The following is a 26,347-nucleotide window of genomic DNA, read 5'->3' on the forward strand; positions in this document are numbered from 1 at the left end:
GCTGTGTGAAAACCACTTTTCTGTGAATGGTTCCAAAACGACTGGAATAATGTCAAAATGAACCAACCTTGTGGGCAGCAGACAACCATGTTAGCTCAAAGCATTAACAAATACATTACTGCTATGCTAGCCTTTCCCCATAACATAAATCCAGTTCCCAATATTCGGTCACACTTTAGCTTGATCAACAAACTGAATCTAGAATTGAGCTATATGAAGACAGGAAGAGGCTTGAATAACAGCTACTGGGATCACCAAGTGCAGAATGCAGATTTAGCTCCCCAACCTCAGTGGGGTTTTGGGGGACCCTTTGACTTTCATCCATAAATGTAAATGGTTCCTCTCGATAATAATAAACCATCTCCCTTGGGGTTAGCAGTGCCATGGAGGCTCCCCTGAACTCCTGACCAAGGGTGGCCAGCTCTCACTGAACACAGATCCCATAGCAATGCAGTGTGCATGTGTGCAATGTGGGTGTGGGTCTCGCTCCATGTACAGAGTTCACTGCACCCCTCTCCACACGTGTCCTTGAAGTATACCAGCCCTTCCTATGCACGGATGCACACAAGCACAAACAGACACACACGGTCCTGATGACAGTCTTTCCCCCACGATATATCAATGATTGGGGCTGCAAATCAAATCAGGATTTATTTCGTTTTTGCTGGAGTTTTACTGGGGAATAATTGTGGTGAAAAACCTCCCTGTGATCCTGCAACGGTGGCTGCTTAAATGTTGCTTTCCTTCCTCTCCACCCAACAGACCCCGGGCAGATCTACACCAAGCAGGTTATGACACTTTGAAAACCGTTTGAAAACTGTCTATGGAGTGTGTCCTGGGCCCCCAACCGTTCTCACTGCTGTTACAAAACGTTTGAAAGCAGTAGCATAGATCCTGCCCCTGTCTCTTGACACACATGACGAGTGTTGTAATTTTAAAAGTCTTGATGTTCTTCTGGCTGCGGGAACGCCCCACCTTCATCCTTCTACCTCTCATGTAACAGGCTTCGATCTTTCTCCTTTGACTTTCTGGCATCACAGGAGCTGTTTTCCATCCTCATTAATTATTATCACGTCCACCTGCCTCTTACCAGGTCCTCCAACCAGCACGTGCATCAGCTTGGCTGTTGTGCTTTTACTTTTCGTTTCTGTCTTTGCTCTCGTTAGCGCCCGCCTCAGCTGGCGTCGGGCCTCAGCTCAAACAGCTTAACGTACGTTGTCGTTGGCATCCCATCACACGCTGTGAAATCGAAGCCGCCAAACTGCTTGACTTTTCCATTCCCAGTTTGGTAGTCTTTAGCCTCCGCTGCTTCTGAACTTCCATCACCACTGTCTTTATAATTTCCTTTCCTCATTCAGCCATAATCCTAAGCAATGCTAACGCCGTCCTTGTGAACAGCTAATTACTTTTGGCATTGCCATTAATAATATGTGTCGGAAGCCAAAAAACCAAATCCAGAGAGATCACTGGTAAGCGCTTCCCGTGACCTTTCTTTCCCATGTGAAATGTGTACAGGAGGATTTGCCTGCTTTTTGTCCTTTTGGGAAGTATTGTTTCATATATATATATATATATATATATATATATATATATATATATAAAACATGAGCACACTATCTTTCTAGCAATTGGTAATTTGCTGTGTAGCTTCAAAGTGCTGAGTACTGTATGCTCAAGGACTATCCGGAGATCTGGATTCCAACTTCACTTCATCTGTAACCTCCTTGCCTTCTTCCTGTTTTCTGCTTCCATCTTGTTCTTCATTCTCTCTTGGATAGCCAATTGCAAATAAACTGGGTTGTTTTTTTTATTTGCATTAAATTAAACAACAGCAACAACCATTACTCCAAAACGTGCATACAGTATGGTGCTCATGGCGTCTCCCAAATGATGGACAGTCAGAAAAGCTATTTTACGTTTTGGCATTTGTGGACCACCCTTTACGCTTGGGCTCAGGTTGGATGCCACCCCTTTACAGGTATACAGTCTCCAAAGAAGATGAATATGCATGCATTGTCGTCCAGTGGTGTTTGTGCTGAAATCATCTCCAAGTGACTTGGTATTTGCAATGTCTTTGAGGCTAGAGAGCTGTAGAAATGCTTGTGGTGTTTTGGTGTGAAGCCATATTTTTTTCCTGGCATTTTTTTTTTATCCTTTAGGATCTTCGTTAAGGATCCAGTACGAGTGAGATGGGAATATGACCTCTCCTGGAACTTTTCATTTCATTAAACAGAAAATAATATAAAAGAAACCTGGATTGATACCAATACTGGGAAATTGTAATAATTCAAATAAATGGGAGATTAAGTGGGCTTGCGGTGAGGTCATTTCTGATTGAGGCCATTTTCATACACTTTTGGGTACCAATACAATATATGGAGGGGGATGATAGGGGTTACACCCTGCCTTCAATCTCCACATGTTCAAAGGTACCAATTGCACATATACCCAAATATGCAAAGGTTGCTGCATGTGCAATTCAATACGGTGGAACTGGAGAATCCCAGTCTGCACATACAGTAGTCTAGCATATTCAGCTGTATGTATGTAGGCTCCATGCAAATGGACACTGGAACTAGCAGGCTCCACTTCAATCACCCCCTCCGTGTGTTCATTTATACCCAAATAAGGGCTCAGATGTTCTGAGCTGGCATTTCTGGAAAACTTAGTATATTAATGGAATGAGCTTTTATTGTTTGGTTAAGTAAAACTGCATGCATTTTTGTGTTCATTAAACAAGCATTCTGAAGAAAAAAGATACTTCCTTTATTTTTAGATGCACATACTACAGTAGACCCCACCTTAGAAAAGGCATTCCCCACTTTTCCTCTTCTAAAGTAGCACCTGCCAGCCATGTTTTTGTTTATTTGCTTGTTTGTTATTTGGAAGTTCTGATGAACTCTGGTGAACTAAGTAAATGTGCAGCCCTATTTTGGCAGTGTGGCGGAAGGGAAACCAAGGTTTGGGTATTTTGAGGTAACAAGTTCTTTATGAGATACTTGAGGGAAACACTGGGGTCTCTAAAAGTTGATCTTGGCTCCAGGAAGGAGGAGGAGGAGGCGGCGGCGGCGAGCAAGTTGAGAGGCAGTACAATTTTGATTGCAAAACGTTTGGACAAACTAGGAGAAGGAGGCCATCTTGTGATCCACCTTTATGTCCACCTTGTGAGCCTCCACTGGCTGGCCATGGTTGGAAAAGTAAAGCTGAACGGCTTGGGCCTTGTTCCAGGGAGGCCTTGTTTATGCTTTGAGGTTATGTCTCGAGGGATTCTGAGTGTTATCGTAAATGTAAGGTAGCTATTTATGGACTATACGTGTTGGTTTTGTTATGGGCTGGCTCATAAAGTGTGTGCAGACAAACGTCTCCTACACACTCATGGAATGTGTGAGGAGGGAAGGGCCACCATGCCCATTTGCCCTGCCCCCAATACAAATCCATCCATTGGCCGTGCCAATGGCTCTTTCTAATTAATGCCAAGTTCTTGACTGCCAGAGAATGTGGCCAGTGGGCACATCAGTGTTTGGGGATTGATTGGGCCCAGTGGGTTTGGTGAATGCTGAGTGGGGGCATCTATACTCACTTAGAGTGAAGATTTTGTAAAACAAAGAAAAAGAAAAAAGCATCAACTGCTAAGAACATCACACTTTAACTGGAGGTGATTTGAAACCCCAAGTAAGTCCCCCAAGACTTATTGCTGAATTAGGGGAATAAAATGTGAACTATAGTCATGAAATAGCAGAAATTGGTTTTGTGAGAACTCTGAGGGGCTGCATTAAATCAACAATAAATCAATCAAAATCTTATGGAGGAGTTATTGAAGAAAGCATACCTACTTTGGAAAGCAATATAGTTTTTATTTAAAAATAATAACAATAATCTATCCACATTTTTTTTTTAAAAAAAGAAATGCATTTGGCACATTTAATGGGTGAGAATGAAAATCCTCCCTTCTCTTTAGGAGTCATATTTGGTATATTTAAATTGCACTCCGTGTCTGCGTTTTACGGATCACTTCCGATGGTGTAATTGTGTTTACCTCGATGAGATACCTGTGTCAGTAATCTACTTTTGGATATACTTGTCAAAACATTTTACATCAGAATAATAATGTAGACTTCACTGGGGTTTTTCAGCCTATGCAGACTGTGCCTCCCTCTTAAAGGCAAAGAGACAATGTGTGTGCCTGCCTGCATGCTGCTGTTGTATTTGTGAGAGGGGGCATCTTGCAAAATCAGTTTTGATAACATCGGAGAGGAATCCCCTGCAACAGCTGTTCCTTGGAAGTTGGCTTCCGCTTTGCTGGCCATCAGGGCAGGGGAAGGGGGGGACACTCAGTCCAAGCCACCTTTGAATCTTTTGCAGGCCCTTGCATTGAGCTCTTCACCTTTTCCAAGTCAAACAATGGAATGGTTGCCCATGCATCCTGACTTCATTCATCTGAGAGCTATATTGCTGAGATGAGCAGAACACAGACCCCCAGTTGTTTTGGCTTTCTACTCCAAGAAGCCCCTTCCAACCATGCCAATGAGGAGGAATGCTGGGAGTTGAAGTCCAAAATGTCTGGAGATCTATTTTCTGCCCACCTCTGCTATATTGCGTTGACTTTGTATCATGGGTAGGCTGGCCACTGATGCATCGCCAAAGAAGAGGAAATGCATCCACAAGAAAAGAGGACAAAAGAGGGCACAGATTTGCATAAAACTTGCATACAGTATGTCTAGAAGCAAATGTATAAACAACCACCATAATGTAAATTAGAATACAATACATCTCACCACACCTGGGGAAGATGGCGGCGAGTTCACCTGCTCGTTCAGCTAGCTGCCCATGTACTAATTGTTGATGGGTAAGTTCAAGGGCCCTGATCTCCTTTCTTAGGGATCTTTATCTTTAAACTGGAGTTGGACCAGGCACAGTTCTTCAATGGAGGGTACCTTCAGATAGAGGACTGTCCTCTGTAAAATGGGACACATGGCCAATGCAATTGCTGGAAGAGAGGAGAAAACAATGGAAGGACTAGAGAAGTGGACAGATCTCTCACCAGGATGCCATTTTAAAGGACTCATCTACACCAAGCAAGATATCCCACTATGGCCTTAGCTAGACCTAAGTTTTATCCCAGGATCATCCAGGGTTCATCCCTGCCTGCTCCTGGGATATCCTGTGTGCCATTTACATGAACAGGGATGACCCCGGGATGATCTCGGGATAAACCTTAGGTCTAGCTAAAGCCTATGACAGCAGTACATAAAAGGCAGGAGCCACACTACTGCTTTATAGCAGCATTGAAGAGCACTGACAACTGTTGGGGCCCATCGGGACATGCTGAATGCCACTTTCTTAGTGTTACGTCCTGCTTGGTGTACATGTGTCATGGGCCCATACATTTCTCAGTGCACTTCAGTACCACTATAAAGCAGTCGTGTCCTGCCTTTTACATACCGCTTTCATAGTGGAATATCCTGTTTGGTGTAGTTGAGCCCAAAGTCAGTTTAGGCAAGGGTGTGTGTGTATTTCTGCACAGGATTCTGTCCCCATGTGCAAGATCACGGGAAACCTTTATTTATTTATTTATTTATTACATTTTTATACCGCCCAATAGCCGAAGCACTCTGGGCGGTTCACAAAAATTAAAACCATAATAAAACAACCAACAGGTTAAAAACACAATTACAAAATACAGTATAAAAAACACAACCAGGATAAAACCTATTGAGGCAACTGATTGAACCATTCATTCCATGGCATTTCCCGCAAATAAAACAAACCCTCCAAATGCCGTCGTGTTTGCAGAAATTATCATGGACTGAACGGCCTGTGGGGAATGAACACTGGCCGATAAAAAGATGGTCTCTGCCACTTAGGTGATGCCTTGTGTTATCGGTTTATGGCAGATGTGTAGCTAATCTTGCTGAAATGGACCTGAGGGATGCTACTGCACACAAGGTGGTGCTGAGTGTTGTTAAAACAGGGAACTAATTACCATCTGCTGCGTTAGGTAAATATGCGGATTTGTCACTGGGAAAAGACGGGAAGTAATAGTAGTGTGTTATCTATGTTACGTTGAACTTGGAAGGGATTCAGTGACAGTTTCTAGCCCTGAGCAGCTCTTCTACCATTTCTGCTTTGATACCGACACCTATCTGGAACGTTTTGTCGGAAATTTGAAAGCTCCCGGATTTTGCATTGAAAAGAGGAATGTCAGCTCATCCTATCAACAAAGCTTAATCTTCTGGAGGGAAAGAAAAAATTCTTTTTCGTGGAAAGAACACTATCAGTGTCCCACATTTCTTCACTTGCCTTCCTTAGATTGTGATGCTTTTTAGTATTCCTTAATTGGAAGACACTTTCTGTTTTCCTACAACAACTGCTTTTTTCAAGTCAAGAATATCCCCCCCCCAATCTCTTATATTTTTCAAAGAATTGTGGTAAATTCTATACTCCTTATATACTGTAGTCCAAGGAAGCACATTGGTCTGCCTACTAACATCCGTTCAAATTCTGTCCGTTCTTTTACTGCTCAAGCAAAAAGTTGTTTCATGTACGATCATAATGGAAGAAATGATTACCCATCAATCATGCAGATTCAAGATTCCAACATATGAATGGGACTAAGGTTATAATAGACTTCTTATAAATTCTGGATCTTCATCCATTTGCCTTACTAGTTTAAAATTGCTTGCACAGAGAAGAAGTGGTTATTTCCTTCTCAAATCTACTTTCTATTTGGTAAACTCTCCTGTTGCTTGTATTTGAAGCCTCATCAATAAGATACTCTGGACTTTTCCTTGTGATCTGAAATACATGTCTTCCAATTATGTTTGGCTCATCAGGCAGCCTGTCTCCCCCTCCCTCGGTCTCTCATTCATTAAATTCCACCCTCTAGCCTTCCTAGTCTGCTTAAAACCCATCTTGTGTCTTAACAAATTGAGCTTCCAGTACTGAGGGATGCAAGTTGGCCTGTCAACTATGGCCTGATCAGTGCTAACCACTACTGAAGCCTCTTCAGATCTCTTCCTATCATTTTACGGTGCTGTATCGAATTCTTCTCCACTATAATCTAAGAAGGATCCCAGTGCTATTTCTTTAACACCATGCTAGGCATGAGAACACAGAACTGAGTAGGACAGAGGTAGAAGCTGAGGAGATTGTGCTTTAAATCAGACCCAAGGGTACTTCAGCTCAGAGCATCAACGTTTTGCACATGCACAATGAGTGTTTTTAAACCTAAATCTAATTATTAGTCTAAGCCTTAGATGTGAATTAGTGCTCACTCATTGCTAAAAGGATGCCCCCGAAAGGGGATTTTTAAGGCTCCAGGGAGTGGTGGCTAAGCCTAGTGGGGAGAGGAAATAAGCTGTGTAGCCCCAGAACATATCTGATTAAGCTCTGGGAACCTTCCTAATCCAAGTAGCCAATAGCCAAAGTAAAAGCTTTTTACGTTAAGAGGCTCTGCTAGCTATCCTACCAGTCTGCATTTTAATGACCCCTTTAGCTTATAGTGGTGAGTCACTAGAGACAAAAAAAAAGAGACTTACTTCCAGATGCCTCAGTGTTCAAAGCAAATTACAACATTGAACATGGAAATTACAACAATGGAAATTAAAACGCTGAAGAGGAAAGCCCAAGGAAAGCAGTATTAGTCTTAACCCCTTTGGGAACAATCCCATGCATGTTCAGACAGGAAAAAAGCCTACAACTTCCAGAATGCCCCAGGCAGCCATGCTGGGAGATGTAGGACCTCCCCCCCCCCACGTCTAAACATGCATAGGATTGCTCCCTTTATCACTTATGATTCTGCTGTAATATACCAAGACTTCTCCATCCTATGCAGAAGCAGAAATAAAATGGCACAATGTGAAGTATGGACCAGAATTGATATAATTTTGCCAAATCAAATCAAATACCAAGAATGGCATCAATGCTTTGGGGCTCCCAGTGACTGAGCAAAATTGGCTGACGCATAACACTGTGTCATGATGAGCATGTTAGAAAACATACGTTAATCATTAATTAATTAATTGGTGCTTTACAAAAATGAAAACTAAAATAACTCCAGACTGCAGATTTGCAATCTAAAGCTAAAGAGAAGACGGATTACAGAAGGAAGGCGGCTGGGGGTTGGGGAGAGAGAATCAAATAAAAGGGACAGTGATCCAGCTGGAAAAAGCTGAGTGGAAAAGATGTGTCTTAAAGGGGGCACTTGAATGTAAAAACAAGAGGCAGGGACTTGGGGCCCTTCCACATGTCGTCCCCAGAGCGCATCTATTCGACCCCAGTGCACTCTGAGGACGATCGTGAAACTTCCCTGTAAAAGAAACGACGAAAAGACGTCCTCCGCGCCAGCGCCGCCACTACCCAGCTTCCTGCTTCCCGCCTGGGACGATAGCTCGGCGGAAAAAGGTGGAGGAGAGAGTGGAAGAAGCTCTCTTTCCCAACGTCTTCAAAAAAAGCTCTCCGAGCCGGCCGGGGAGCAGGAAGCTGGGAAAGATGTCCTCGGCGCCGCCGGCGCTACCCAGCTTCCTGCTCCCCGGCCGGCTCAGAGAGCTTTTTTTGAAGACGTTGGGAGAGAGAGCTTCTTCCATTCTCTCCTCCGCCTTCTTCCGCCGAGCTATGGTCCCGGGCGGGAAGCAGGAAGCTGGGTAGCGGCGCTGCCGGCGCCGGCGCAGAGGACATCTTTTCGTCGTTTCTTTTACAGGGAAGTTTCACGATCGTCCTCAGAGTGCACTGGGGTCGAATAGATGCACTCTGGGGACGACGTGTGGAAGGGGCCTTGGAGGGCATCATTCCAGCAATAGAGAGATGCATGGGAATTCTACACGGGCTTCCTTTAATGGGTGTTTATATCTAACAAATATTTCTGAAACTACATGAGCATTGTATATGATAATGCAAAGAGTACCCAATTAAAATTAGATAAGGAAAAGAGTTTCTAGACTATCACCCCAAATCCTAACCCCACCCCCTAGTAATGTGAGAATTGTTTTGACAATGTACTTGGATGCTACCTATTCAAATATCTAGAGAAACCCGCTTCAAGCATAATTCTGTTTCTATTGAAGGAAGTTAAAAACCAAATGTTTGCTAACTCCCCTCCTATTTATTAGGAACTGTATATTCCTTGGGGGAAACACATTTTCGATCTCATCAAGTGTCACTGGACCTAACTTCTAAACTAAAACAAGTGATCATTTGCTGACATCGGGACGTTTCTAGTGTGCTTTGTAAAATCAGTGTATGCCGTTCACTTGCTCCCTTCAGCACAGCCTAGCGGTATTTGGTGAATGCTACTAGATTGGTACCCCAAAAGTAATGGGGAGTTGAATAAGCTCCTTCATGCAATCAGAGAATGCCCTCAAGCATTATGAAAATCCAAGGAATGTCCATCTCCCAGTTCCTACACACTACAGACACACAACTCATCAAATCCAACAGCATGGAGTTTAAGCTAAGGATCAAACTATGGGCCTTGCTAGACCTGCCGGCTTACGCCGGCAGGGAGGAAGGGCCGAGGCGCACTAACGTTAGCGCGCCTCCCCCAGGCTACCACACGGCGGACGTGTAGGGACGTCGCGTCCCTGTGGCGTCCGCCATTTTTTTATTATTTTAAAGGGGCCAGGTGCGGCCCGAAGACGGCGGACAAGCTAAGTGTTTTATTTATTTATTTATTTTACCGGGGGGGGCGAAGGCTGGGAGGGTGGGTGGCAGGGTGGGCGGCACAGGGGGCAGCACAAATGCTTGGCATGGGGCGGCATTGCCTGGGCGGCGCGATCGCACCCGCCCTCCCCCCGTGCCACCCACCCTGCCACCCACCCTCCCAGCCTTCGCCCCCCCGCCGATGGGCACAGCGCTCCTATGAGCGCTGTGCCAGGCAGGTCCGCGGCTTTTCGCGGCTCCTCGCGAGTAAGCGAGGAGCCGCGAAAAGCTGCGGAAGTCCCTAGACTTTCCCCAGCTCCAGCCTGAGGCTGGAGCTGGGGAAAAGGCGCGCCATAAGCGAATTCGCTTATGGCGCATTGGAGGAGGCCTCAGCACGGCCTGCCTCCGGATTCCCCTGTGCGTCATCTGGACGCACAGCAGGGAAGCCGGGACAGAAGGCGCGCTAAGGCCTCGTCTAGGAAGGCCCAGAGTCACTAATAGCATGTTTAAAACAATATTTCCAGTACAAGATTGGTAAATCTGTGGAGTGCTTAAATGGCTTTTAAAAAATGGCTTAAGACGTGTGTGACATTTCTAGACCATGAGAAGGCCTGCGTCCACAGACTCCGATCCAGCCTGCTTCTTCAGCATTGTAGGGATGGGAAAATCTGTTTTGGTTTCTCCTACACTCAGATTTTCAAGGGGCTCATCTACACCAAGCAGATATTCCACTATGAAAGTGGTATGAAAGCAGTATATTAAAGGCAGGAGCCACACTACTGCTTTGCAGTGGTATTGAAGTGTTGGGGCCCATGACACATACCATATACTGCTTTCATACCACTTTCATAGTGTTATATCCTGCTTGGTGTAGATGTGTCATGGGCTCCAACAGTTGTCAGTGCACTTCCATACCGCTATAAAGCAGTAGTGTGGCTCCTGCCTTTTATATACTGCTTTCATAGTGGAATATCCTGCTTGTTGTAGATGAGCCCAAGATTTCAACGTCTTTCTCTCCCCAATATGAAGAGCTTTGCTGAATTCTGGTGAATCCTTATCATAAAGGAACTGAAGTGAAATTCTCACCCAATTGCTCAAGCCAAATTCAATAGGTTGCCACATAGCCTTTTAAACATGAGGAGCCAGCCAGAAAAAAAGTCACAGCAATCAAATTCAGTCCTATCGTGGTTGAATACTTAGGGATTTAGAGCCAGGTGTTTTAAGAGCTAAGCACTCAAAGCCCTGGGTCTGGCTTTCATTTGCTTCTATATATAAATAGAACTTATACCCTCAAGTTCTGTTTGTTCCAAACATGGTGATGCTGCCTAGTGAAACAGACCTGAGACATGACTGAGCCCAAGGCGGTAAGGTACAGTTTAGACTAAAGTTGTGGCCGAAAAGATCGACCGCTGCTGGCTCTAGAATGTTCCTTTGCCCAGCCACACAAAAAAAAGCCTTTAATCCAGGCCCTTGGTAGTTCCCCAATTCATTTTAATTCACACCCCATAACACACCCTATTACCAAGTGTGATGTAACAGACCCTTTCACTAGGCCTGCCGCATAAACCCTTCTCAGGCCCAGCGCCACCACTTGAAAACCTGAGGGAGGGTTAATTAAAATCTTTCCCCTAGCTATGAGGGAAACAGGTTTAATTCAGGATCTGCTTTAAATGGGTATAAACTAGTGTAGGTGTTTAATAACTGTAAGGCAGGTAAATAATGCCAAGCTGGCACGTGGGATTTGGTAGCTAACAAAATAATAATAAGTTTATTGTTGTTTAAAAGCTTTGAATCAAAATATAATACTTTCAATCCTGCCTGATCGAAACTCTCGATAAACCAACCACCTCACTCTCTTCACACCAATTCTAAGGCCTTTGCTAGATGAGGGGTTAGCCTGGTGCGAGGCCCGGGCTCGTCCCTGTGTGTCCAGATGACGCACAGGGGATCCAGGCTCAGGCAGGGGTCAAACCTCCCTGGCCCCGGGGTAACCGGAACCACTTGTGGCCCAATATTTCCCATGGTCTTGGGCCGAGCCCAAGACTGTGGGCATGTAGACTGTTCTGCTGCTTTCTCCAGCTACCGCATTTACTCACAAGTAGCCGGGGAAAGCGATGGATGGTGCACAGCGCTCCTCAGGAGCACTGCAGCCATCAGGGCAGAGTGGGGAGATGGGGGGAATCAGAGCCAGAGGGGATGGGGGGAAAACGGAGCTGGGGGGGATAGGTGGAAACGGAGATTGCGGGGGGGAAACGGAGATCGCTGGTGGGGGGGGGAAACGGAGAACACGGGTGGGGGGAAACAGAGCCATGGGGAGAGGGAGGGACATCAGAGCCAGAGTGGGGGGACATCAGAGCCAAGGGGGAGCGAGGAACCCTTTTTTAAAAAAAAAAAAACCAAAAAAACAACCCTTACACTTATCATTGGTGCGCTCCTGAGCACATGGCCCTTTAAAGCTAAAAAAAAATGGTGGATGCGACGGGTCCTTTCTGAAGCCCATCGCATCTTACGTGTAGACAGGGGAGACAGCCCGCGCTACTTGTAGCACGGGCTCGCCCCTCCTCCTGCACAGATTCCAAGGCAGGTCTAGCAAAGCCCCAAGTCCCTAGAATCCAAACTCTTCGTAGGGCATGTCTACACCAGCCATTTATCCCGGGATTGTCCTGGGATCATCCCTGTGCATGCAAATGACACACAGGGGATCCCAGGAGCAGGCAGGGACGATCCCTCCATTTCCCTGGGATAATCCTTAGGTGTAGAAAGGGCCTTACTCTACAACTAAACAACTCTCTCTCACACACGCTCATACTCACTACCTCGCAACCCCCGAACACTCTCCTTATATACCTATTACATCATAAACCACACCCACTCAGTTCTAACTTTCCATACTTACCAGACATACTAATTCAGACATATACAATACAATCAATGGTGGGGTAATGCCACACTAAGCTATACTGATGCTTGGCTTTACCTGTGCTAAGGGAGCAAGAGAGAGGAATAACAGAGCAGGGTTACTCATCGCTGAAGAGTCCCTGACTACTTTGCTGAGCTCAGCTCATTCAGTACCCATCCTCCTTCCCCGGCCCATCCTAGCTCCCCACCTTCTCCCCTCTGCAATAGGGCACCATATTTCTCTTGCTCTCTCTCTCACTCTCTCTTTTCTGTATCTCTCGGAAATCAGACTGGAGTTCAGAGCACTTTCACTACCTTTTATGAGGTAGAGTGTGATGTCATAGATGGGGGCAGGGCTAGTCAACTTTCTACCCACCTACCCACCTGTGCTGAGGGAGCTACACTTGCAAACGGAGGCGGTGACTCTTCCATGGTGAGTACCCTGGTTTCGAATCTTTATGCATTTTCCATACAAGCTTAAGCGGCTTCGGTTTACAGGAGACGTTGCCCCCGTCAGGCGGGAGTGATTTAGTCACGTCCATTTGTGTACTCAGCAGGAAGGAAGTGATACATCTGCTCATTGCCAGCTTCTGAAACAGAGTGGCCCCAATCCAAAAAAAAGGTGATATGGTTCCCATACTTGGCTATGGAAAAGCAAAGATTCCTAGTGTGCCCTCCGCAAGACCGCATCTTTGTCTTTCTGTAGGAGAGCATTGGAATGTTGTGTACTCTTTAAAAAGAAAATCACAGACCCTCTTCAGATGCCACTTTAAGCCATGGTGGTTAAGGATTTTGAGCTAAATGTGATGCCTTAGCATGTGGTGTGAACCATTCCTAACCATAGTGGCTATATAACCACAGTTTAAACATGCTCGCTAACCATTTGCTGCAAAGGGGTTAGTGGTCTAACCATGGTTTAACATGTTGTCTGAACAGGCCCACAGTCAGTCCGTGGTTGAAGTATTGAGTCTGTCCATGGTGATCACCCAGACAGGAGCTTGCCCCAGCAAAGAATAAATGGGACGTTGTGGGAGAGGTGGTGGTGATACCTCTAGGACAGAGTTCCTGGGACAGGTGTCCAGGCAAGTGTTCATTACAAGCTACCACAATGACAGGTTTTGTTAAACAGCACACCTTGGGTCCCAGTCGAACCCTCTGGGGTTTCCCCAAAACCACGCCCATTCACTCTTGGCTTCCTATCTATTCCTACAACCACTAATCATTTGGTAGTTTCCTAGTTTTTGCCACCACTACCCTCTCTGCCCACATTTTAAAAGGTGAATGACAGTAACAGCTTTAAGATGAAATATGCCAGCAATGTTTTTGTATTTTGGCTCTCCCCCTTCTTGCTGTAAGCCCCACCCCCATTGCTTGGGTGACCATATGAAAGGGAGGGCAGGGCTCCTGCAGCTTTAACTGTTGTGATGAAGAGGGAATGTCACCAGGAGCTGCAGGCATTCCAAGGATACCTGCTGAAATTCCATTTTCTATACAAGTGTTAAAGATACAGGAGCCCTGTCCTCCTTTCCATAGGGTTACCCTACCACCACTGGAATGCAGCTTCGAGAACTTCTCTGAAATTGAATTTGGCTCTTGGGCTGAAAAGGTTTTGGCATCTCTGTGCCGAACAGAGTTGCTACTGAATTACACGTGAAGTGAAAAAAATGGCATAGCTTTTAGGACAGCCTTCCTCAACCTGGGGCGCTCCAGATGAGTTGGACTACAACTCCCAGAATGCCCCAGCAGCTGCAGTCCAACACATCTGGAGCGCCCCAGGTTGAGGAAGGCTGTTTTAGGGAATGCTGCTTGAGCAAACAAACCTGATGGTTTTAAAGAGAGGTTTTTCTAAGACCTGAGAAATGTCTTGGGTAGAACTTGGGCCAACCATCTTGAAATTGTTGGCAGGTTTCATGAAAAAGCCCCCTGCTCTGGCAAAATGTTTGGAGATTTTGGATTAGGCAAAAAAAGAACTCCTGGTAATGGTTGTTTTGTGGATATCTACCCATTCCTAGCAACTGTGGTGTATGTAAGGAGAGGGCAAAGCTTAAATTACATTCAGTGGTTTGGACTGTGCCAGTTGGTTTGGGCTGCTAGCAAGAACCAGAGGAAGTGGCAATCAGCCTATGTACACCAGTTTGCTGGGGAACATGGGTGGGAGGGTGATGTTGCACCTGTGTCCTGCTTGTGGTTCCTTGTCAACAGCTAGTTGGCCACTGTGTGAACAGAGTGCTGGACTAGATGGACCATCACCTTATGTTCCTGTGGGACAGTCCCCATGTTTTTGTGGGTGTCCCACACATGAAACGAAACACCTGACAGACGTGAGTCTGTCTGGAATCACCTTGTTAGAGCTATAGTGGCAACCATACAACTCCCCTGTTAAAACAGCTTCACTGGCTTCCGGTCTGTTTCCTGGCACAATTCAAAGTGCTGGTTATCACCTATAAAGCCCTCTACGGCTTGGGTCCAGGTTATCTGAAAAACTGTATTCTCCCTTACGAGCCTGCCCGTGCTCTGAGATCTTCAGGGCAGGACCTTCCCTCAGTCCCACCAACATCCCAGGTACGCGTGATGGGTACGCGGGAGAGGGCCTTCTCGGTGGCTGCTCCAAGGCTCTGGAACTCCCTTCCCAGGGAGGCTAGGCTGGCTCCCTCTGTGCTACATTTTTGGAGGCAGGCAAAACCTTTTTTTGTTTCAGCCGGCTTTTGGAACTATTCTGGACCTGTGTAAATGTATTGGATCCCCCCTTTTACCTGTTACAGTTTTTAATTTCTTAAAACATGTTTTTTAATTTTACAGTAGGTTTAATTCTATTTTAACTTTTGTAATATATATTTATATGTTTTAATTGTACATGTTTTAATCTTGTAAACATCAGGGACAACTCATCTACCCGATCACCTTTCAATCATCACACACCTGTTGAGATTTGCATCTAATCATGATTTTCAAATGTGTTCTTATTTTTAGATATTATTAATGTTTGTAATAAAGATGATAATCAGAGATCTGTTTATCTTTCCAGGGGACACGGTAGCTATATTGCATTTAGATTGTACCTGCAGGAATGTTGCACGACCAGTTCACCTGGTGCTAATCACATACATTACGTGCATGTGACAAAATCTTTCTCGTATACTATTTGCCAGGTGATGGCTATTTCAAGCAACCGAGGCTCATTTTTCATCCCACATGTGAAAAATGGCAACTCTTCCGGAACACGTGATTGCATGAATCTGACCTAAATGTACTACTCTGAAGATGTGGGCCATTTTTACTTGCCGTCTTCAGTAATCATTTATAGCTTTTTTGTTTACTTGTTCACTTAGGGTTTTGGGGGGTTGTTTTCTTTGAGGGGGGTTATGAAGAACCCATGTTTCACTTAAACAATTCTCAAAGCAGTTTACAACATGTTATAATGATACATCCCCACCTACCCAAAATAAACACACAACCCCACAGCCTGGAAACTAGCACTGGTTCCTTCTCTAGTCATTGTATGGGTGTCAGATGGGTTTTCCTCTTGCCATGATATTTTTTGGGGTGATGCTTTCCGGTGTCTATAGCTCCCCTAACCAATGGCAGAAACCAGAGTGTGCTTGCCTAAATCTGTAGATCCACAAGGCAGGCTAACAAGAAAGTTGTACTAGTACAATACATAAAAACAAAATAAAGCTTCTAACAAAAGCACATTTGTGCATTGCAAAATGGTGTGTGTCTTCATTGTAAAGGGAGACGCGTGCTTGTGTTCAGAGGAGAGGATCGAATTAAACCCCTTCTTAAGGTCAACAACTCAAACTCAAGCTCATGAAGTCCCATTCAGTGATCCTTTGTATGAGGAAAGGCTGTGTACCAAATAGGTGTGCTGGAAAGAGTTTGAAGATGAGAATCACTGGGAAAAGTTCCCAGATGCAAGTTGCAAGCTGAGTCGAGGGCACCATGGAAAACTGGGGAGCCCCAAAAGATCTGGATTTTCCAGTGATGGGCATCCATTGGGGAATGACAGCAGAGTTCCTTTCTCCAAGCTCCAGTGACCTGCCCTGTTCTGGAAACTTGTGTGTTTGCTCATTTCCAAATGGTACAGTATCCTTTAGCTTTCTGCTGTGCTAGCAGTGGGTCCCACTAGTGTTGGAGCACCATTAGATATGACCTGTATGATTCTGGTGTGGACTAATCAAGGTCCCTCAAATGATTTAGGGAAGTTGGAATTTCATTTTGGACTTCAGAGCTTCTTGGTGGTACTAGAACTATCGTGGAGAATGATGAAATGGGTACGCTGAAGAGCACTCATCTTCATTCCGTTAGGTTTTTAGCCCCTACAAGAATTTCTTAGAAATGTCCATAGTCACCCAGAGTGCTCAATGGGAACCCTAATGAAGATCAGTTGCAAACATTCATAAATGCAATGATAAGAGTTGTAGTTTGTAGGAATATAAGTGACTCATTCCGGAGTCAGTCATCAAATATCCAAATTGGCGAACACAGCTATTTAAGGTAGATTGGTTTTTTTGTCCCTTTGTAATTTTGTTTAACTACACAACTAAATAATAATAATAATAATTATAATTATTCTTTCATGTTTCAGTGATTGGATATATGTTTGTTCTATTTTAATATTCTGATATTAATCTGCTTTTGGAGGACTTTAGGTTTTGAAAAATGCAATATAAATCCTCTTTGAATTTTGAGGTGTCCTTTTTAAAATTTTCTTTTTAAGGAACTGGTGCTTTTCATCAATATCGTCATAAAACTTGAGTTTGGATCAGTAGTTTCAAGCTTCCACTCTGCTTTGAGTTAAGGCTGCAGGAAGAAGTGGGATTTCTATCATTTTAGGTGTTTTGCTACAGGCTATATTATTTAAGCGCAACTCTTTGTTTTGAACAACATAGGAAGCTTCTAGTTTTTTTCCTGTTCTTTTTCCGTTCTTTTTCTTAGGTCCTTCTATCACTACTGAATTCGTCCTTATATCCCTCAGCATTTGAATACAGCCAATCAGACACCAGAGTCTCTCTCTCTCTCTCTCTCTCTCTCTCTCTCCACCCCCCTTCTCTCATTTCTTTTTGACTCTTGTTCTGCCTCTTGGGTACCTATCAATGCTGTTGAGATGTCAAAGCTTTTGCACGGAAAAGCCGGGAGAGGTGTCATGTGAGAATGTTTGCCTCTAGGGCTGGTAAAGATGTTGCTCTTCTTGTTTATTTAAATTTTCTTATTGGATCAGCTTGTGGTCTTGCCTTACGTCATGTGGGGAGCTGTTTGGAAGCGCCCTGCCTGCACTTTGCGTCAAAAGAGAAGGAGGTCAGTCATCGGCATGGCCTCTTTATGGTTGTGACTCGTGACATGTTTGGAATAATAGCAGGAGAGGAGAAACAAAGGAGTCACAAGGGCTGGGATTGATTAGGGCACGTGATCAGAATGAAATTTAATAGGGATAAATGCCAAGTTCTACATTTAGGAAATAGAAATCAAAGGCACAGTTACAAGATGGGGATACTTGACTCAGCAATACTACAAACGAGAAGGATCTTGGAATTGTTGTAGATCGCAAGCTGAATATGAGCCAACAGTGCGATATGGCTGCAAGAAAGGCCAATGCTATTTTGGGCTGCATTAATAGAAGTATAGCTTCCAAATCACGTGAGGTACTGGTTCCTCTCTATTCGGCCCTGGTTAGGCCTCATCTAGCGTATTGTGTCCAGTTCTGGGCTCCACAATTCAAGAAGGACGCAGACAAGCTAGAGCGTGTTCAGAGGATGGCAACCAGGATGATCAGGGGTCTGGAAACAAAGCCCTATGAAGAGAGACTGAAAGAACTGGGCATGTTTAGCCTGGAGAAGAGAAGATTGAGGGGAGACATGATAGCACTCTTCAAATACTTAAAAGGTTGTCACACAGAGGAGGGCCAGGATCTCTTCTCGATCCTCCCAGAGTGCAGGACACAGAATAACGGGCTCAAGTTAAAGGAAGCCAGATTCCGGCTGGACATCAGGAAACACTTCCTGACTGTTAGAGCAGTACGACAATGGAACCAGTTACCTAGGGAGGTTGTGGGCTCTCCCACACTAGAGGCCTTCAAGAGGCAGCTGGACAACCATCTGTCAGAGATGCTTTAGTGTGGATTCCTGCATTGAGCAGGGGGTTGGACTCGATGGCCTTTAGGCCCCTTCCAACTCTGCTATTCTATGATTCTATGATTCTATGATCAGGATTTGCTAAGGCAGGAATGTACAACCTTTTCGGCCCCCAGGGCTGTATCCAGTATCAGTCGGGGACCACACCTTCACACGCATGCACACACTCACATGCACTTTCTCTGCCACACACCCCTCGGTATGCAGGTGTAGGTAGGTTTAAACTTGCCTTCCCCTGCGGTAGAGATGATCTAGGGATCATTGATGACGTGGGAAAGTGGAGATAAAAAGCCTCTTCCTTCCCCCAGTCATTGTCAAAGAGATAAATGTTTCTCCGCTGCTACCAGCAGCAGGGAAACACCAATCTTAGAAGCCAGGGAATATCTGTTTTATTAAGCTGGACTGTGGAGCAATCCTGGAGGAGAAGGCTATCAATGGCTACTAGTCCTGATGGCTAAGTGCAACCTCCAGTATCAGAGGCAGCAAGCCTGTATATACTAGTTGCTGGGGATCATGGATGGGAGGGTGCTGTTGCATCATGTCCTGCTTTGTAGGTCCCTGGTTGATTGCTGTGTGGACAGAGTGCTGGAAAATGGACCCTTGGTCTGATCCAGCATGGCTCTTCTTACGTAAGCAGTTCTTGTATGTATGCATGCATGTTTGCATGTGTGTGCTTGCTTGTCTGTTTTACAGGTAATGGCCATTTGCAGAACATGACCCTGTTCAGACAACATGCTAAGCCATGGTGCTTAAGCTTTTTTGAGCTAAACATTATGGCTTTGTGTGTTGTGTGAATCATTCCTAACCATGGTAGCTATATAACCATGGTTTAAACACACTCACTAACCACTTGCTGCAAAAGAGTTAGCAGCCCAACCATGGCTTAGTGTGTTGTCTGAACAGGCCCATTATGTAGAGAGAGAAAAACAGTTCAGAATGGACTTGGTTATGAACCCTGGGATGCTGGACTAGATAGGTTTTTGGTCTGATCCAAAATGGTGCTTCTTATATGTGAGATACCAAACCCATAAAGAACATGGCACATGGGTTGCTGATCCATGGATAATTGTGATTGTGTTAGAAGCAGGGTTATGTGCAGGTTGTACTATGTAGGATCCATCATATAATTGATCTAAAACCATGAGGTGGGGGTGGAAGAGATGAGCCATAATGTACAATGGTCTTTTGAGGTATGGACTAGTCTGTATATGCACTTAAGTAATACAAATGCTCAGTGCACACAGACCTATCCATAAGATGTGTAATCTGGCAGGCCTCTCTTTCTCTCAGTGTGACTTCTCCATAAATAGAGAGACATTGAAGATCACAGCTTAAACAACCTAACTACATACCTTTCTGGCAATAGATAGATCAAGTAGATCACAGGTGTTTATTTATTTATTTATTACATTTCTATACCGCCCAATAGCCGGAGCTCTCTGGGCGGTTCACAAAAATTAAAACCATTCATAATATAAAACAACAGTATAAAACCATAATATAAAATACAATAAAAAAGCTCAACCTGATAAAAACAGCAGCAATGCAAAATTACAAATTTTAAACACCATGTTAAAATGTATTTATCGATTGTTAAAATGTTGGGAGAATAAAAAGGTCTTCACCTGGTGTCTAAAAGCATATAATGTAGGTGCCAAGCGAACCTCCTTAGGGAGCTCATTCCACAGCTGGGGTGCTACAGCAGAGAAGGCCCTCCTCCTGGTAGCCACCTGCCTCACTTCCTTTGGCAGGGGCTCACGGAGAAGGACCCCTGAAGATGACCTTAGGGTCCGGGCAGGTACATATGGGAGGAGGCGTTCCTTCAGATAACCTGGCCCCAAGCCGTTTAGGGCTTTAAATGTTAATACCAGCACTTTGAATCGGGCCCGGACCTGGACTGGCAGCAGGTGTTGTAGTTCTTTAAACGTAACTGGTGTTCGTCTACACTGCAACACAAAACCTTTAAGAAGACCTTGGGACTACTTTTCCAGACATTAGTGCAGTGGTAGGCAACCTGATGACCTTCATATGTTTTGGACTTTAACTCCCATAAGGCATAGGCAGCATGGCCAATAGCCAGAGGTTGCAGGGGTTGTGGTTCAAAACACATGCAAGGTAGTGTGTTGCCTGCCAATGCACAATACCAGATAAAAGAGTTTATTTGCTTGCACAAGCAATACATCTGGTAGCATTTCAGTAGCCTGAATTTGAAAACAGTTAAATGTAAAGTTGAAATTCCTCCCCGGTCTACTTACTCTGTTGATCTCATTTAATCTGTAATACAAGTGCTGTGAATATGCTGAGCTGAGCATTTTTTTTCTCTCCAAAGGAGTATGCTTTGATCTATTTAATCCCTACCGCAAAAATCTGTGAGATGCAAAAATTGTGCTACCGTGTTGTTTGATATTTAAAAGAGATAAATACAGAGATGTTTGGTTTAGGATGCATTGTTTCATGTAGAAGCTTTGTACGTCACTTTTAATAGCAAAATAATGCCTAAAGGTAAATCTAAATCCAAACATCTCTGCGTGAAAAGAAGATGACCATAAAATCTCTTCTGCTTCTATTCCAGAAATCTTCGTTTTAATTCTTCGGCCTGTGTACATCACCATGTGTGGTTCCAATGTGCTTATGTGGCCATGATTAGAGCTTAATTTCACCTTCTCCTTTCATCTTAGTGATACTTGGAATGAAGGGATTTCGAAATGCTTCACCCCGAGGAGATCTGTGTTCTGTTAGATGTGACTTTTGTCAGGACAATACAAAGGAGTCTGGTGGTTCTGATGTCAGAGGGGTAGCGAATCCATTCTGGGTTTCAGCTAGAACTCCAAAGGAACTATATACGGTGTTCTGTACCTTTGATGGTGTCTTTAGAGGGCATGTCTACACCTATGGGCTTTCTGGGACTTGGGGTGTGTGATCTTGGGCTCTCTGGCTTCCGCGATCCTCCCCCAGTGTCCATACTCCAGTGTGACATCCCAGAAGGAAAGAGGGATGTCTGGCGTGGTGCGGTTGTGTTTGTGTTTGTTGTTGTTATTGTTATTGGGAGGAGCCAGTCACACAATTGTGCAGTCCCGATCCTCCAAAAAACTTTAAACAAAAGCACTGGCAGCTATCCTTTGGACGGCAAAATTCCTTCTCCCCCACCCCCGATGGGCACAGAATCACCCTGTGCAGCTCCGTGCTTACTGAAAGAGCCTTGCTACTCGGAGGGAGGACCCAGGAGCACTGGCCACACCAGCCGCAGTCCTCGGGGTTGTCCGGGGATTGCGGGGAAACCAGGAAATCCCTGGTTTCAATTATCCCAGGGAAAGTCTCTGGTTGACCCAAAGAGCCCCTGTGCATCATTTGGATGCACAGGGACAACTTAGAGACATCCTGGGGATAAATGAATCATGTAAACACGCCCAGAGTTTCAACTTAAACCTAGAGTATTTACCACACCACTGATATCAGAGCCACCAGCCCTCCACAAGGACGATGTATAATAACAGAATTTGCAGGGGATTCTTCTTGTCGACATCCCCTGCAATAGCAGAAGCATTTCCTTACATCCAGCGTACGTTTGTTTTGCTGAGGGTTAAACCCATTGATTTTGCCCCTTCCCTGAGAGTCTCTTGTACATTTTTTCTCCTTTTAAGAAAATATTTTAGAAGCTATCATCACATTCTCCCTTTGAGCTGACAGCATGGTGTTGTGAAGAGGAAGCCTAAGTGCCTTGAACTTCCTGTCCTTTCCAAAATACAATCTCTGCATCTTCCTGTGGGCTGGAACATGAATCATGCATTGAGGAATGTGCATCTCCTGGCATGGGGTGGTGCTGGTAAATTGTGGACATTTTCATCTTTTGCAGCTTTGCATGCTTATAGAAAATGTTCTGTTTCACAAAATTCAAATGTTTATGTATCAACTGAAAGAGAATTTAATGCTGAATTCAATACAAAAAACAGAATGCAAATATCTGCAGAACAAAGAAGTTATGCTTACTTTAGTCAAAAAACAAATAGGTGTGATTGAGTGAAGAAGCGGATTGGAATTGCAAACCCTACTGGCCAATCACAGTCCTTGTTCTGGGGGCCAATCACATGGCAGTAGCTGTGAGACATCGTGTTTCAAGTTGGAGAAAGTCAGTTTTGCTGTTTGTTCTGTAAGTGAAGCGCAATTGGAGAATGTGTGAATATTTGAAGCATTTCTCAAATTAAAAGTGTACATATGTACATCATAAATAGAGCCATGGCACCAAAGAAAAGAATTGATTGGACACCTAGGAAAAGAAGCAGGATTGTTGTATTACATGAATCAGGTCTTTCAATTGATAAATAAACATTTGAATTTTGTGGAACAGAACATTTTCTATAAGCGTGCAAAGTTGCAAAAAATGAAAATTTCAAAAAGTGTCCACAATTTTGGCCACTACTGTAAGATGTGCGTTTCAGCTGAGAGCAAAATATCAAGGAACAGGCTTCACTAATTTGGCTCTAGCAAACCTTCAGTCACTTTGTTGGTTTCAGTCTGCTTTGTTCAGTGCTTGGGAGCACCACCTTATCGTCCTAATCTGAACTCCTGGGTCTTTTAAGTCTTCCCATCTCTGCTGCTTTTTAGCACAAGTATGTTGTTATTAGATACAATTCCTCTTCTGAGTTGTATCAGCTTCAGAGCATCAACGCCAAAGACCCTAAATCACACTACACAGCTCTGGGCTCCCAGCCCAGTATCTCACAGCAATTAGTAAAGATAAACTTTTTGTTGATCAACTTTTTGAGTCCATAGAAAAAGAGGATAAGGCAAAATACTCACTGCCTATTTATACCCATTAGGGCTGCCAGCTGAAATGCAGCATTTAAAATAATTAAAAATGGTTAAAACAAATAAAACTAAAAACCATCTTGTTCCGCCAATCTACTAAAATTACATAAGTGAACTTGTTGATTCCATAAAGCGACACAAAAGCTAGGCAAGACGATGGCCTTAGCTAGACCTAAGGTTTATCCCAGGATCATCCCGGGGACGTCCCTGCCTGCTTCCGGGATCCCCTGTGTGTCATTTACATGAACAGGGATGACCTCGGGATGATCCCGGGATAAACCTTAGGTCTAGCTAAGGCCGATGTCTCTGCTGCAATGCACATAAGTTGAAGAAATCACGTGAGTTTCCAATTTTCATAAAGGTACTGCACTTTTGAACAAATGCAATTTTAAAACTGTGTTCCCCATGTAGTTCCATTGGCTAGAATAATATTGACTTCCTCCTTCCAGCCTTCCTGCTGACTGTGAAAAGCTGGACATCTTTTATTCTTGACAGCTGGCTCTGTTCTGGGAATCCTTCCTACTGAATGGAAAGCCAAGAAACCAGCAATTGCCAGGATCCATTCTGCCTTCCCTTCCACCTTGCAGGTCTCGTGACAGATGCATGGAAGAAAAGACAGAGCTGGGTGGTTTCTGTCAGGCTGGAAGATGGCCAGTCATAATAGGAATACTTGCATGGGAATACTGGGGCAACGTTGCTGCATCTTTGTTCGCATTGCACATTTCCATCTCAGAGGGTTGGGAGTTTTTTGCTCTCACCACAGTACGTTCGGGGAATAAATGCTGACAACCTGGGACATTCGCCAGTTGTACAATAATGACATTTTGATGCTGCTGGTTCCAGTTTTCTATCTGAAGACAGATTGGCACTAATGGATTACTTTTAACACACACACAACTGATCTTTTGACCCAAAGTGAGGGTACGTTTCTATACCCTTTTAGCCCAATAAAACAAAATGCAATGCAGTGCATGGAGAAAGTATAAAACTGGGACTCATCAGCCTGTTTTATAGCTGAGGAAAGCTGGTAGTGCTTCGTGAAAATCCATGGAGCTATCGGGTTTGCTAGGTCTTCTCCCCAGTCAGATCCTACCAAAAAACCCCCAACTATGTTCTGATTTAGGTTGCATCAAAATGAAACTGCTAGTATCAGTTCTGAATTTGAAACTGAGGGCTCATCTACACCAAGCAGGATATTCTACTGTGAAAGGGGTATATAAAAGGTAGGAGCCACGCTACTGCTTTATAGCAGTATTAAAGTGCACTGACAACTGTTGGGGCCCATTGACACAGACCATATACCGCTTTCATAACGTTATATCCTGCTTGGTTTTTGTGAACCACCTAGAGAGCTTCGGCTATTGGCCAGTATAAAAATGCAATAAATAAATAAATAAATTGGTGAAGATGTGTCATGCTGTCAGTGCACTTCAGTCCCACTATAAAGCAGTAGTGTAGATCCTGCAGTGCACTTGAATACCACTATAAAGCCAGTGGTGTGGCTCCTGCCTTTTATGTACCGCTTTCATACTGCTTTCATAGTGGAATATCCTGCTTGGTGTAGATGTGTCAATGGGCCCCAACAGTTGTCAGTGCACATCAATACCGCTATAAAGCAGTAGTGTGACTCCTGCCTTTTATGTACTGCTTTCATACCGCTTTCATAGTGGAATATCCTGCTTGGTGTAGATGAGCCTTGAAGCTAAGTATGTAAGGATGAAAGGTTGTTAGGATGTGTGTATGAGAGTATGCCTCACTTGAATTTATATTTGAAGATCATGAACAGAGAGGCAGAATCTCAGCCCAAGGTTCCCAATCTGGACCCCCACAGTTGTCCAAAAGGGTCTGCCCCTTCCCCCTGACCACAGATTATTGGGTGGTTTCAACTCCATCTAAGGCATTATAAGAAAAGGAATTGAGAATAAAACAGCCAGTATCGTACTGCCCTTATACAAATTGATGATGCGACCATACTTACAATACTGTGTACAGTTCTGTCACTACACCTAAAAAAGGATATTATAGAGCTGGGAAAAGTGCAGAAAGGGGCAACTAAAATTATGAAGGGGCTGGAGCATCTCTCCTATGAGGGAAGGTGACAACAGCTGGGATTGTTTAGCTTGGAAAAAAGGAGGCTAAGGGGAGACATGATAGAAGTGTACAAAATTATGCATGGTGTAGAGAATGTGGAGAGGGAGTCATTTTTCTCCCTGTCTCAAAATAGTAGAACCCAGGGTCATCCCATGAAGCTGATTGGTGGGAGATCCAGGACAAATAAAAGGAAGGACTTCTTCACGCAGCGCAGAGTTAAGTTATGGAACTCACTTCCACAGGATGTGGTGATGGCCACCAATGTGGATGGCTTTAAAAGGGGGTTGGATAAGTTCCTGGAGGCAAAGGATACCAATGGCTACTAGCCCTGATGGTTGTGTGCTATCTCCAGTATTCAAGGCAGTTGCTGGGGAACATGGGTGGGAGGGTGCTGTTGCACCATGTCCTGCTTGTCCATCCCTGGCTGATGGCTGGTTGGCCACTGTGTGAACAGAGTGCTGGACTGGATGGACCCTTATGTTCTTATGAGCAGAGGGTTGGACTCAATGGCCTTATAGGCCTCTTCCAACTCTACTATTCTATGATTCTAGCTGTTTGTGGTTTCCTGGGTTTGAGGCTGACCGGGAGTCCATAGGACTCCCCTCCTCTCTCTCTCTCTCTCACCCCCCATGCTCCCCCAAACCCAATGAGCTGCTGCCCCCTGCCCATGAGACTTACCTAAAGCCTCTGCACATGCAGGCGAGGCACCCATCTTCCAAGAGAGCTGCTGTGGACTGCCATAGATCTACTGTTACAAACTACATGGAAAAAGCTTACAATGGCACAGA

General features: G+C 44.5%; 1 protein-coding gene across 2 annotated transcripts in view; it reads left to right on the forward strand.

The window, feature by feature from the left end:
- The window catches only part of CTNNA2 (catenin alpha 2), a 695,903-nt gene that overhangs the window by 655,511 nt on the left and 14,045 nt on the right, over positions 1-26,347 (forward strand). The window contains exon 17 of one of the 2 annotated variants that reach the window (XM_063135156.1): positions 12,824-12,967. The exons of the other annotated variant lie outside the window; for it this stretch is intronic. Coding sequence (XP_062991226.1) covers positions 12,824-12,967 — 144 coding nt within the window. The remainder of the gene's footprint in view (positions 1-12,823; positions 12,968-26,347) is intronic. 2 annotated transcript variants of the gene reach the window in all.

This window comes from Elgaria multicarinata, chromosome 10 (genome assembly GCF_023053635.1).
Source record: "Elgaria multicarinata webbii isolate HBS135686 ecotype San Diego chromosome 10, rElgMul1.1.pri, whole genome shotgun sequence".
Lineage (NCBI taxonomy): Eukaryota > Metazoa > Chordata > Lepidosauria > Squamata > Anguidae > Elgaria > Elgaria multicarinata.